Source organism: Psammomys obesus, unplaced genomic scaffold, assembly GCF_907164565.1.
Source record: "Psammomys obesus unplaced genomic scaffold, mPsaObe1.curated_primary_1811, whole genome shotgun sequence".
Lineage (NCBI taxonomy): Eukaryota > Metazoa > Chordata > Mammalia > Rodentia > Muridae > Psammomys > Psammomys obesus.
Window position 1 is genome coordinate 14327212 of NW_026592548.1, and position 15061 is coordinate 14342272.

Sequence of the window (15061 nt, forward strand, 5' to 3'; positions counted from 1 at the left end):
TGTGTGTGTGTGTGTGTGTGTGTGTGTGTGTGTGTGTGTGTGTGTGTATCATGGGCTATCAGAGCTAAGAGAGGACAGTGTTGGATCACCTGAAACAAGAGTTACAGGCCCCATGGGTGCTGGGAACCAAACTTGGGCAGTCAGCAAGAGCAGCAAGTGCTCTTAACTGCTGAGCTATCTCTTTAGCCACTTATTCAAACTTTTAAAGTTCCGAGAGATTTAGTTAAGAGTATAATTATTCAAGTTCTTTGGATTTTAATGTGCAGTGGATATCAACCTTTTCTAGAGTATAGAACATAAGACTCTGCTATAGTTTTTTTTTTTTTTTTTGTAGTAATCTAAATATTTTAAATGGGTTACTGGTTAGAGATATAAAAATATGTCATTGATTTAATTTTAAGTAGGTAGTTTGGTACAGTCATCAACAGGCTAAGCTAACATCAAGAATAGATTTTCCCTAGAGCTCTAGGGAATAGATATATACCTTAAACCACAATATTAACTTTTGGATTGTCACTGTGACACAACAATCTTTCAACCTTTAAAAGGCAGACAATATACAAAGAATAAGGATTCCAGGAGATCATATTAAAGAAATTGAGAATATAGAATGGAGGTGACAGATAAAAGCCAATGATAAGAAAACAGCATTTCCATTTCTACCTTATGATAAGGGTCTGGGAAAGAGACTACAAAGGACTCAAAAAAGCAGGCCCCTGAAACAGTTCAAGATATAGGCCAAGGAAATGGATGAGGAAGACAAGACCTTCAAGTGGAATCAAGAAGAGGAGTAGAAAAAAAAAAAAAAATCTCAAGGAGCTAAAAGCCAGGCCTGCTGGAAAGGGACCCAAAGCCACAAATGGAATTAGGAAGTCTGGTAAAAATAAGCTGTCCTTGTATTCAAGATAGTAGCAAATGCTCTTTCATTTCTATTTAAAATATATAAGCTTTGTATCTTAAACATTGCTATAGGAAAAGATGTTGCCTGGCCATAATACTACTACTGCTCAGAAAACCATGTATGACCTGCTTATTACAAAGATTGCACACAAATGTAATTACCAGAAATTATCTAAAATTTAAACATCTGGATTTAAACATCTGGATTTCCTGCCGTAACATCTTTTTACCACCTAAAGCTATGAAGTGTTATCCTGGAGCTTGTTGTACATTGTAGTAAACTTTTGTTTAGAAAGAAGAACAGAAAGAAAAAAGGAAGGAGAGAGAGAGAGAGAGAGAGAGGGAAAGAGAGAGAGCACCTATTATTCTTACTGGATGCCACAGGAAGAGTGTCGTTTATCAAAGGTATTGAGTAAGCTGTGAGCCAACAGGTATTGTTGTTTCAAAGGAAAATGTGTTCCAAGTGTCAAGTGGTCAACTTGACAAAATTTTGTTTTATCATTTTTAGATAAGTGCATATATTTTGTATTTCGATTGTATTTATGTAATTTAAATTCTATAGAAAATAAATTGATTCTTATTCTACTTTAGAAAAAAATTAACTGATGTTTTTCTTATTCAGTTGGTGGAACTTCATGTTTTTTATGTCCCTGAAGGATCGTGGAACTATAAATTAAATACTATTTCAATAGAAGTTATTAACAAGTTTATTTCTGCTGGATTTATAAGGCAAGTATTGTGTGGTCATTAAACAATCTCTATTTAAAAAAAGAAATATAGGCTGGAGAGATGGCTCAGATGTTAAGAGTACTGGCTGTTCTTCTAAAAATCATCAGTTCAATTCCCAGCAACTACATGGTGGCTCACAACCATCTATAATGAGATCTGGATCTCTCTTCTGTCATGCAGGTATAAATGCAGGCAGAACACTGTATATACATGATATAAGCCTTTAAAAAAAAGAGAACTATATTTTCTAGAAATTAAAAAATCTTGTAAGTGAAAAATATTCATATGATTTATTCCTAGTTCAATAAATGCTGTCAATAAACAGTACTGTGTAAAGCTAGTGATATATATCAAAGATAAAGTGATAAACAAGGGCCCAGATGTGATCATCAATACTGCAAGAAATATATAAGCTTTGTATCTTAAACATTGCTATAGGCATGTACCTGACCATAATACTCCTACTGCTCAGAAAACCATGCTTATTACAAAGATTGCACACAAATGTAATTACCAGAAATTATCTAAAATTTAAAACCAGTTGAAATATGAACAGTAATAGTTAAAGCAATATATTGACAATGGTCTTTATAATTGTTTAAAATGTTGGAATGTATATATATATATATATATATATATATATATATACACATATATATACATATATATATATATATGGGTATTTTCACATTCAGACAGACATGACACTATGTGATTTGGCAATTTGTTTTCCCCTTGAATGTATCTCTCCCCCTAAAATTTCCTATGTCTTTCCCCAGTCACTTTGATTTCCTTTCTGTTCTAGAACACATTATATATAGTCATTATATACAGACCTGAGCTGCTGAGATTTGTCAACAACTAAAAGCACTTACCACACAAGCCTAGCAACCTGAGTTCAATTCCTGGAACCTACATGAAGTTAGAAGGGGAGAAGCAACCCACAAAGTTGTCCTCCAATCTCTATGCACAACCATACATAGGAACAATTTTTTGGGAAAAGAATATAAATTCCATATCAAAGTTTTGTTTTAATTACAAAACATGAATATAGATTAGCAAAACAGACATTTTTTCAATACTAAAAGCATTCATTTGTTAATTTTAAGGGACATATTTTTAATTTTTTGTTTTAAAAAGTACTTACTAAAAACCCTCAAAGTTCTAGGATGTATAGAAACATTATATACATTAAATTAGTTTAATACATTAAATTATTTACATTTGAGTTAGCAGACTAAACTTGTTGATTCATTAATATGTTCAAAATCTATTTAAAACAATGTCATGGTATTTCAGAGTATCTCCTCAACTAACTTTACAAGCTCTGAGGGAGCGCCTTGGTGAGTTTCTTGGTGTAGATGCTGTTGCAGAAAAATTTTTATTTCTGAAATGCATTGGAAATAATTTAGCTGTGGTAAGTTTTCTTGCCTTTTTTCCTTTTAAGTAAAGTTTGCTTTTTCAAATTACATTTCTTAAATGCTTACCAAGTCAGTTCCTTCTCCTACTATGAGATCATTTAGGACAAATTCTAAAATGTTTGTAATATTTTATTTTAAACAAATATGTATTAACATCTTCTTGCATATAGAGATAAATGTGGAATCTGTCCTTAAAGTATATTTGGTTAGTGGTGAAATAAATTATGTAATGTGAATACATTGAATGCCATGTTTTATATTGTGAAGAAGAAGATTTTCCAGCAGAAGGAAAGGGAAGGTAGGAGACACTGAGGAAGAAATGATACTCAGGCTTGGATCTTGAAAGATAATATTTGATCTTGAAAATAATGAAGAGCCAGAAAAGATTTCTGACCAAAGAAATAAAATGATCAGAGGAGTAAGAAATCATGCAACCAATCGTGTCAAAAAGTGGGGAGGGGAGATCAGAGAACCAATCATAAAGTACACTTTTGAAGGTCTTGAATGCCAGATGAACACTTAATAATTTTTTTTCTGAAGACTTGGAGTTTTTGAGCAAAAGAATAGGACAGTTATATCCTTTAATGAAAATTACTCGACCTTTATTGAGAAGTAGAAGATGCTATGGGTACAAGTTCCAGCCAGTTATACCATCTGAGAAAGTTACTTTTTTATGCCTGTGCCTTCTTGGCTATGGATTACAGATGATGTGCATGTTCCTCTAATGGAATTACAAAGATTAACTGAACTAATTTATGTACTGCACACAGAATAGTGCCAGACATACACTGCTTCTCATGCAAATGATTATCATGATTATTATTAGAAAACATAGAATTTTGATTATGTTGGTTCTGTGAATAGAAGTAGGATTAGATTGTACATTCTCTGTGATCTGGCCATAGTTGCTTTTTATATTTATATGCTGTATGTCTTCCATAGAAAAGCACAGAAAAATAATTGAAAAAGATTATCAAAGATTTTATTTTTTTCTTATGTATTCAATTTCTAGGTGAAGGAAAAGCAAGAATCAGAACTGAAACTGAAATCATTTGCTCCTCCATATGTATGTACTATAATCATAAAGTTAGATTAATTTTAAAACTTAAAGTGGATTTTGTTGGTTTTGACCTTTAAAAAAATTTCCTATGTTTTAGGCTCTTCAACCAGAATTATATTTGCTTCCTGTAATAGATCATTTAGGAAATGTTTATTCAGCATCAACAGTTACTTTAGATGAACGGCAGAGTAATAATGACACTACGGAGATTAATGGAACAATCCATAGACCAGATAGTGTAACTTTGTCAGAGGATGAACCTGGAGATCCAAGTTTGTTGGAAAATACTTGGAAAGAATTTACAGATGAGGAAGAAGGTGACTTCAATTAAAATGGGACAGACATTATATATAGTAAATTTGAACACTCAAGCCTATTTACAAATCTAACCCAAGATACAAAGAAAACTGTAGTTCAATTAGGGCTTAAAAATGGACAAGCGGGAAAGAAAAACAGTGAAATACTTTGTTAAAAATGAATTGAGGGTTAGGGAGGCAGCTCAGGATGTAATGTGCTAGGCTTGCAAACATAAGGGCCCACATTCCGAGCCTGTGTAAACCAAACAAAGAAAGTTAGGCATGAGGGTGTGCACTTGGATCACAGCATTGGGGAGGCAGAGACAGATCCTTGGGATTTTTCTAGACTACCTAGACTGGCCTTGTTGGTGAGCTCCAAGCCAGGGAGAGACCCAATCTCAAAAACACAATGGTGTGAGCTGGAAAGATGATTCAGAAGCTAAGCGCATTTTCTGTTCTTGCAGAGGACCTGAGTTTGGTTTCTACTATCCACATCAGGCTAATCACAACTACTTATATCTCCATCCCAGGAGATCTGAAACCCCCTTCTGGCCTCCTGCACCTGCACTGGTGTACATACCCATACAGACATATATAATTAAAAAAAAGTAGATCTTTAAAAGCACACACAGAAGTATATGGTACTTGAAGAAAGACACCTAATATCGACTTCTGATTTCCACAGGTACATGTGCACACACACCTATACACATAAAAGTAATTATATCCTCTAGATTGTGACTTTTGTCCCAGAGGCTTACTGCTGAATAAGCTCACCCTTTCTAGTTCCTTCTGAACTCTGGCTGGTTCAACTCAGCTCTTCTTGCTCAAAACTCCTATTCAAGCTGACTGATTCAAACTGTCTTCACTCAGATTCTCCCTGAATTGCTTTGCTTGGACAAACTGCCCCTGATTTTCATGAACTGAACTGAACTGAACTCCAGTGCATTCACTCCCAACTGACTGCCAAGTGACTGACCTCAACTCCCCTTCAACTGCCTCTCTCTGAACTCTTCCTAATAACCTCTTTTTCCTGTACTGTTTTCATGGGAGTTGGGTGTATCCTGTCTATGACTCATTCTGGCAAGTCTTTCTCTGATTTCTCACTTTGTCTGCCCCTCAGTTAGATGTCACTTTCAAACATGCCTGCTTCCTTCTATAAATTAAACTTACTTTAAATTTTTGGAATTAAAGGTGTGTACTAAGGGCATGTCTGCATTCCAGCCAGATCACAGAGACATAGAAGGCCTTTAGATGTGATCCCTTGCCAGAGCAGCCTTGTTGCTGGATTAAAATTCTTCTACACAGACACTGGTGCACCTATATACACATGTATACACACAAAATGGCAGATAACCAAAATGCTTTAATTAAATTAAGGCTACATAAACAAAACTGTTTAGAAAAATGTCACTTGAACATTTTCATAATTTTCATGGGCAAATAAGCTGTGAAAGGAAAGAGCAAGTCTACTAGATGTTAATGAAGTACATCTCTCCCGAACTAATAGCAGCATCCATTACAGCTGAAGGATATTGCTTCATAACTATATTTCTTGTCATCTCAGTTTAATCTACAACCAGATGATATTTCAGACTTATCAATTCCTTTAATATTTTCTGCATTAATATTTAATATTACTTGATCTGAGATAGATATTTGGTTAGAATCTTTATCTTGGCATGTCTCTACTTTTCATTTATGGTAATCACCTATGAACTAAGGGGAAAAAATAAGAACATTCACAGTAAAATTCAGTATTTCTGAATAGTACAAGGGAGAGTGCCTAATGAAGGTGCAGTTGCTCTTCATAAATCTTTGAGTTGTGTGAGATTTCATACTCTACATGAATTATGATAACTGCACACAACTTTTTAAAACTTGGTAGGAATGTTAAATTACATTAATTCCTCACAAATGTGGTTATTTTACATTTATTTGTATGTCTGTCTGTGTGGAGGTCAGAGAAAAACATGTAGGAATGGGTTCTCTCCTTCTACCATGCTGGTTCCAGGCGTTTAAACTCAAGTCTTCAGATCTGATGAGTGCCTTTACCTGTTAACCCATCCTGCCAGCCCAAGACATATTTTTTAATGTAATTTTTATTTTTTATATTAATTAGTTTATTCACATTTTATCCCAGCTGTATCCCCCTTCCTCATTCCCTCTCACTCCCACCTTCGCTTCCTCATCTCCTCCCATTCCCCTCTCCAAGTACATTGATAGGGAAAGTCCTCCTTCCCTTCCATCTGACCCTAGCTTATCAGGTCTCATCAGGACTGGCTGCATTGTTCTCCTCTGTGGCCTAGCAAGGCTGCTCCCCCCTCATGGGGAGGAGAACAAAGAGCCAGCCACTAGGTTCATGTCAGAGACAGTCTCTGTTCCCCTTACTAGGACACTGAGCTGCCATGGGCTACATCTGTGCACAGGTTCTAGGTTATCTCCATGCATAGTGATCGGTTGGAGTATCAGTCTCAGAAAAGAAAGACATGGCTCTTAAATTGGATTCATTTTTGGTCCTTTTCTAAAAACAAAACAAACAAAAAACATACAATTCAAATGAGATGCTAATGCATGCCTATTCTTTAAAGTTCCAAAAACTGCAGTATGTATCAAGAATAAAGATTAATAATGATTCTACTAATCAGAAGTAACTTATCAAAATTTTGATATGTATGTGTTCTGACTCTTATTGATCGTGTGGTTTGAGTGTGAAATATTTCTATAAGGATCATGTATTTGAAGACTTTTGCCCCTAGCTGCTGGTGCTGTGTTAGGAAGCCTGTTAAAACTTTAGGCCATTAACCTATGGGGGTAGGTAGCATGTCCTCCACAGCTACATGTGTGAGCACCTGGTCCTCAGCTTATGGCATTGTTTTAGGAAGTTGTGGAAGCTTGCATATGAGGCCTTGCACACTGACATGAGGCCATAAATGCAGCAGGGCGTGGTGTTTGTAGGTCACTGCCACATCTACCACAAGCTCTTGGCTTCCTAGTGATTTCCATGTAACAAGCAACTGCCACATGCTCTTGCCACAAGAGCCACAGCCTCCTCTATAACCATGAGCGCCACCATGTTCTCCCAACTTTGAACTATCTATCTTGCTATTTCTTCATTTAGAAATGTTCATAAATAATCTGGCTTTGGGTGATAGCCATCCACACTTTTATGCTTAGTCAAATACATTTTCAAGTTGTATATTTTGACTCATCCATTTTTGGATGAGTTATTGTAATATAGCTATTAATTGTCATAGCAAGAATTTTTCATTTGTATTTTTTCATCCTACAAGAAGGAATTTATAATTTTTTATTGTTTAGGTTAGTATATAAAGACATTTCTTGAAAATATTCTTTATTTTATTTATTTATTTTTTAATCACAGGTCATTCACTTGTATCCCAGCCTTAGCCCCCTCCTTCTTTCCCTCCCTCCCTCCCTCATCTCCTCCCTGCCCCCATTCTAAGTCCACTGATAGGAGAGGTCTCCTCCCCTTTCATCTGACCCTAGCCTATCAGGTATCTTCAGGACTGGCTGCAATGTCTTTATCTGTGGCCTACCAAAGCTGCTCCTCCCTGGGGGGAGGGGGTGGGGATCAGCAAGCCAGTCATTAAGCTCATGTCAGAAATAATCCTTGTCGCCCTTACTAGGGAACCCACTTGGATACTGAGCTACCATGGGCTACATCTGAGCAGGGGTTCAAGGTTATATCCATGCATGGTCTTTGGTTAGAGAAACAGTCTCATAGAAGACCCCTGTGCCCTGATATATTTGGTCCTTGTGGAGCTCCTGTCCCCTCTAGGTCATACTAACTCCCCTTCTTTCATATGATTCCCTGCACTCTGCTGAAGGTTTGGTTATGAGTCTCAGCATCTGCTTTGATACACTGCTAGGTAGAGTCTTTCAGATGCCCTCTGTGGTAGGCTCCTGTTCTATTAGTCTATTTTATATAGAAGATGAATCCTTCTGATTCACCCTGTTCAGTTTCATCTGAATGTGAATTATCCTCATTGGAAAAGCAAGGCTGCTGAGAACATTTAAAATGTATGTTTAACATGTTTATTAAAATGAAGAAAGGGAAAAATGGAACATCCCTGATCTGAAACTTGAAGTCAGTGCCTCCAAATAAAAATACCCTAGATTCTGAAACTTTTAAAATGCTGACTTGAATACCTCCAGAATGCTCCCTTCATATAATCATGATGTGGATGGAATTCTCAGGATTTAGTTAATGGGGGTTTATTCAAACATTTTTACCATTATAGTCTGAGGGCAGAGGATGAAGAGGTAGCATTAACTTGATTTCTAGAGAGGTAGGTAAGATTTAAGAACTCTGTGTACAAGCTAAAAAATTCAATGGACAGTGGAAGCCACCTGGAGTATTTAACAAGAGTGACAGGATGGAATTTCAGTCCTAGAAACACAATTTAGGTAACAATAAAAATAGACTTGGGCACTACAGGCCTGATCTAGGAAAATAAAAATAACAGTTGGGATTTGAAATCAGATCTTGAAGTCAGGAATTTGTAAGGTTTGGAACATGTGCTTCACTATGACAATGGCAGAACTTGAGCTGTGTTTCATTAAAGCCATTGTATACAGGAACTAGAAGCATATTGAATTTTCATTGTTGATTTAAAATGTTACACAGTTTGCTGTACCTTCACACGCCTTTTCTTGAGTTTCTCTTAACTTTGTGACAAATAACTCACAATACAAATCTTAGTTTCATGGTAATTCCCTTTTCTGTGAGTCTATATATTTTCACAAAACATTTTATCATTTTACAAGGGTAAATATAGAAATAGGACTTTTGTTATAAAGTTACATAGATATGCTTACCATGTATCATGCTTTGAAATATCGTTGGTAAGAATGAAAAATATGCATCTTCTGTTCCTACCAGAATGGACACACAGATATTCTAGATTTTGCATTGTCATTTCTTTGCTGGGAGTGGAGGATGGGGGATGTGAGCAGAGTGGTGTTTCACTACTTTTAAGTACCTGTTATATTCAGTTATGATTAATTTAACATTAATTAGATAATTTTGAAAGTTCCTGTTTTCTTGACTTTGCCAGTGTCAACGTGGAAATGAGTGGCAGCTAAATTAAAAGTAAAGTGATACAGCTTCAATTTGAAAAAAAAAAATTTGTTTGTTTGTTTGTTTATATGCATTGGAGTTTTACCTGCTGTATGTGTACTAAAGTCATGCAGTGTCCAAGGAGGCCAGAAAAGGGGGCATTGGATCCCCTGGCATAAGAATTAATAGATGGTCGCAAGCCACCAGCTCTCCACCCCTCAGAATTTCTATTTAAATAAAGGACATTTTATAAGTAGAAATGCAGATAAAATAAAAGTTTTCTTCTGTTTTCATACCTGCTTTTTCTTAAGTAGGATCGTCAGAACATTATTTCAAAAGCATCTTTAAAAAGCAAAAGGTTTTATGAAGACTAAGCTTGATCAAAGCTAACTTATTTCCTCTTTTGGATTCATGTTGCACATAAGAAATATTGCAGTAGTGTGTGTGCACATGTGTGTGTTTGTGGTGTTATGTTTTAAGGTGGGTGACCAATTGCGTTCACCAAAGAATCTTATTCACATAAACTAATTTTTGTGAAACTCATTCTGAAAAATACAGATTTGTATTTACGAAGTTCATGAGATAAGGTTATAAATGTATAAATATATATATTTATATATCTAAATGTATAAATATATATATACTATGTATATATGCAATATGAAAACAATGCTTATTTTACTATTTTCCTAATGTGTGGATTTTATTTGCCATTGCATGAACATAAATATCAGTTGAAGAAAGCCAGATTATACCAAATCACCGTGGAAATTCCAAGCTGTCAGGAACATTGGATGAGTTAAATGATTGTTTTATGAAACTAAAAAGGTAATTACTACCAATGGTGATTGTATAGATCCTAATCTGGAGTATAAAGAAAATAATGTATTTATATAACAATTTAGATTACAGCCTTTTTGAATTAAGCAACAATTGTATGAGCAAAAGAATTATATTCACTAAAGAATTGTTTATAAAATTTCTAATTATTTTTAATCTTAACATAGATCCATAGTGATGTCTAGTCATATTAAATGTAGTTTCTGTTGACATAATGGAAAGTAAAAATATGGCCCAGCATGAATCTATTAAAAAAAGAAAAGAAAAGAAAAGAAACAGGGTCTCACTATGATGCCCAAGCTGGTCCTGAAACCGTGGGCTCAAGCAATCCTCTCCATCAGCCAGGGAAAGTTAGGACTACTTACACAGGCCACTCATTTGGCTCTGAGGTTAACTTCAAACATTTTAAAAGTTATACTTGTGTTCTTATACTGTGCATGCAATCATTAATGTATGAATAGTGGGGCTGGAGAGATGGTTCAGTGGTTAAGAGCACTGTCTGCTCTTCCAGAGGTCCAGAATTCAATTCCTAGCAACCACATTGTGGCTCACAACCATCCATACTGGGGTCTGATGCTTTCTTCTGGCATGCAGGTATACATGCAGTCAGAGCACTAATATATATAAAATAAATAAATAACTCTTTCAAAAATATATGAATATGTAGATACTAATACTCATGGAATCGAGTTTTAATATGGCTTTCAAATCTGTTGTTTTTTTTCAGTCCATTTTTTTGGAGAGATGAGGAGGAGGAGGAACAGGACGGACAGGAGGAGGATGAAGCAACCACCAGTAGAATTCAGGCCAAACTGGTAAGACATTAAAATTTTTACTTAAATGTAGCACTTCAACATAACATAAATAGAGAAATTAAAACTGAGCTAGAGATTAAATTCATTTATAATGCTACAAATATATTCTTATAATATCAAGATTATCACTGGAAACTCAATTTTTGTTTCTGCTTTTCTGAAAAGATATGTCCAAATGAATGGAATAAATGCTATCTGCAACAGCTTTTTATATTATTTTCCTAAATGTTTTCACTGTTTTTAAGGCACTCTAACCTTTGATTGGCAATTTTATTAGATAATGTAACTGAAAATTCTTTTAAGTATATTTTATTAACTCAGCTCTTTAGAACAGATTTTCTGAGTGTGATGCCAGAGTAGCTAGTATCTGTTGACTGTTGTCCACAGTTTTCAGTCACTAGCTGTTTGATATGGTTAGCAGCAGTCTAGAGCAGCGAGGGGGCACTGTTTACATCATCAGTTGATTCTGAAGAGCTAAGAAGAAATGGAGAGGATTTTGTAAACATCTGCAGCATGAATTTAGGACATTATTAAGATGCTAGAGATACTATAATAGCTAGCTATAAGCATCTATTACCAGGCACTATTCTAAGCATTTTATAGATAGCGATTCATTTAATTCCCATTTCCTCTGCAAACAACAACAAATCTTATAAGGTAGATATGATTATAAATCTTGGTTGTTAACTTAATTGGATTGAAATATGCCTAGGAATTGGTAAGGCACATTTCTGTGTGTGTCTCTGAGGGTGCTTCCAGAGAGACAAGTGGGGAAGATCCAACTTCAATAAAGATGTCATGCTCCAGCATGCTGGGGGCTGTGCAGAACACAAGCAGAGGAAGGAGAAAGTCTTCTTGGTAGATATTCTTGTTCTGGTACCTGGGCACTATGAAGTAAATAGTTTGCTGGGCCACACAGTCATGCTGCCACGTTGTCTGCCTCATCACAGGCACACTAATCATAGAGAGAGACAGCTGTGGATTGAGATCTTTAAAACTAGTGCTGAAAGCAATCTTCCCGCAGACATTGTCAAATACAGGTGTTTTCAGTGACTAAGCGGTTTTTTTCTACTAACTTGATTCAATGGAATTCACATCTTGGTCATTAGCCCTCTAGAAACGCCTCTTCTTTCAAAACGCATTGCTCACGCTTTTAGAAACTGTATCTGGTCATGATAACTACCTCCAGTCCCCTGTGCATATATTCAGTTCCTTGCTTTTGTACCCTCTCATTCAAATCTTCTTGCTCTAGGTGGAGTCCTGCCTTTCTAGAATGGAGCACATTTGACATTTCTATGCTATCTGTGTATAGTATTTTCTAATAAAAAATGTTCATCTGACTTTGCTGGAATGTGAGCTCCTGGCCATGTTATCGGTTACATTTACATATAAATTGCAGGATTCTGTGATCTTATGCTGTACATACGTTACATTTGCCTTCTTTTTAGGGCATCTGAAAGAGAATTTTTAATTTCCATTACCTTGTAGAATCTTGATTGTGTAACTGACTAAAATAATCTACAGAAACAAAATACAAGACTTGATTATTCAAAAGTTGTAACTAGTATACTAGAGAATTAAAAACCTAACAATTCAAGTAACAATTTTACTTTCTATAAAAGTAATGAGAGAAAACATCAACATGGCATATAGGCTTAACAAGAAAAGGTAAAAATCTGAAAACTGAAAAAATTGAGGCAAGAGTTGACAAGATGGCTCAGCAGGTTAAGGCACTTTCCATCAAGCCTGATGATACCAGGACACACTTGATTGAAGAGAGAACTGAGTCCTGCAAGTTGTCATCTGACCTCCACAGGCATACACCATCCACAAAACAAGTATATAGATGCAAAAAGAAGAAGGAGAGGGAAGGAAGAAGGAAGAGAAAGAGGAGGAGAAGTAAGTCAGTTGAATATAACACACAGGAAGTAGGACATATATGAATAAGATACAAAACAATATGCTAACATTTAGAAATTTCAAAGACTCATCAATTTTCTTGGCAAGTATAAATTATCTAAATTGACTCAGGGTGAAAAAAATCAATAGCCATCTTAAAAACGTTAAGAAGCTATTATATTGAACCACTAAAACTAGAAATCTTGAAAAGAAATCACACTGGGAAGAAAGGTAACAAATTTCTAAAGCTTTTGTTTATACTGTCTTCATAAAATGCCCAAGTAATAGTGAAATGGAGAGACAAGACATGAGACATAATCTCTACCTAGAAACATAGAATTGGGAGTTCATCACTATATAGTTAAAGCACACTGCTGGTGTGCATTAGCAAATGCATGTAGACAAAATGAAGGAATGTTTCCTGCTCTCAAGTTCTGTTCACTCTCATGCTTGCTTACAGGTAGGGGAGGAGCACTGCACACTGCCAGGTCTTAATGACTTGCCTTCTCAACGAAGTTTAAGAGTAACTGATAAGTCTCTATTAAAAATTGAGAGTAAGTATTTGTGACATCATGATATAGATATTTCTATGTGAGGCAAATTTAAATATGTTAACAAGAAGTTATTGTTTAATGGCCAAAAAGCTTCTGTTTGTGAATGTTTTTAAACTTATGGAGATAAGTGGGAGCGGTTATACAACACTGTAGTAACTCAGTGCCACTTAACTGTACACTGAAAAGGGTGAAATAGTAAATTTTGTTATACATATTTTATTATAACAAAAGCTAGATTATAGTAATGTTATTTTGGTTACAGTGTATAGTCAGTCACTAATATCATTTCATTCACAAATATGCATTTTCCATGTAAGATATACCTACAATAACTTTGGGCCCCAAGTAAATTGACCAAAAATTTAGAAGCTTAAAAAAAGTAAGAATAACTTAAACTTGACCACCTAGCTTCACATATATATGTAAATGCAGAAGAAATGTACTGTTTTACAATCCATGCAAATCAAAATGTTTCCTCCGTTCTCTCCATAGTGGTAAGAGCAAAAAGGATAACATATTTTATGTAAAATTTACTCTTGTTGTTTACACACTTTCAGGTTTTTAACTCTTCTTTTGGAATATGAACCATCTTTTAGCTTTTCAGAATTGATGAGTATGGTTATAATCTCTCTAGGAGAGAAGCTTATTGAACAAATGAAACAAGTAAAGGAAGAAAGAAAATATCTGGAAAATATTAGAGACGAACTAATAAAAAAAGTTGAAAAGCTGTTTGAACAAAATAAATCGAAACAATATCATGGTAAAGTTTATTACCCATATTTTATAACTATAAAGAAAACAAATCCTAAGTTCTACAAAATTGATAGTTTCTTTATAAATAACATTATAATTAATATTTAGTTTCACTTGTTAAACTTTAAGTAAAACATGATTGAAATTCATTCAATATAGAAAACACAATCATTTCTCAACTTTTATACAATAACTGCTTTGCATATGGCTTTGTAAACTAAAACTTATTATTTTTTGCCACCAAATTTATTTTTAATTAATGCTTTCATCTATTTAAGTATTTATATGTTTAGCAGATTTAGACACTGCTGTAGGGCTGAGGAGATGGTAACAGGCACACACAATCATTTTCCTACCACTGTAAATTTTAGGGTCCAATGGAGAAATGAGAACCAAGTGAAGAATAATGATAGATCTTGTTTAGTGCTATTATAAACAAACTGTACAATTGTGTGGATAGGAATTTGAAGGAAGAACACCTAAATGGGATGGGGAAAAAAAATCAAGAAAGCCTTTGAGAAAAAAATGGGATACACTAGGATCCAAGTGTGTTTCCTGACTCCATGCCCTCTGCCATGCTTTTCCCTAGTCATCAGTAATCTTTTTCAACTTGTTCTCCTCAGTTCTACTCTGCTCACTAGGTTGTTTCCCACAGGTCATTCAAGATCATATACCATGAACTGTAGCCATCTTTGAGCCTTTGAACTGCCC

General features: G+C 35.0%; 1 protein-coding gene across 1 annotated transcript in view; it reads left to right on the top strand.

The window, feature by feature from the left end:
- Nucleotides 1–15061, top strand: part of Spata1 (spermatogenesis associated 1) — a 39352-nt gene that overhangs the window by 9330 nt on the left and 14961 nt on the right. The window contains exons 3-10 of the mRNA XM_055614421.1: nt 1523–1629; nt 2929–3046; nt 4063–4116; nt 4208–4427; nt 10224–10317; nt 11057–11144; nt 13504–13597; nt 14232–14357. Of these exons, the coding sequence (XP_055470396.1) occupies nt 1523–1629; nt 2929–3046; nt 4063–4116; nt 4208–4427; nt 10224–10317; nt 11057–11144; nt 13504–13597; nt 14232–14357 (901 nt within the window). The remainder of the gene's footprint in view (nt 1–1522; nt 1630–2928; nt 3047–4062; nt 4117–4207; nt 4428–10223; nt 10318–11056; nt 11145–13503; nt 13598–14231; nt 14358–15061) is intronic.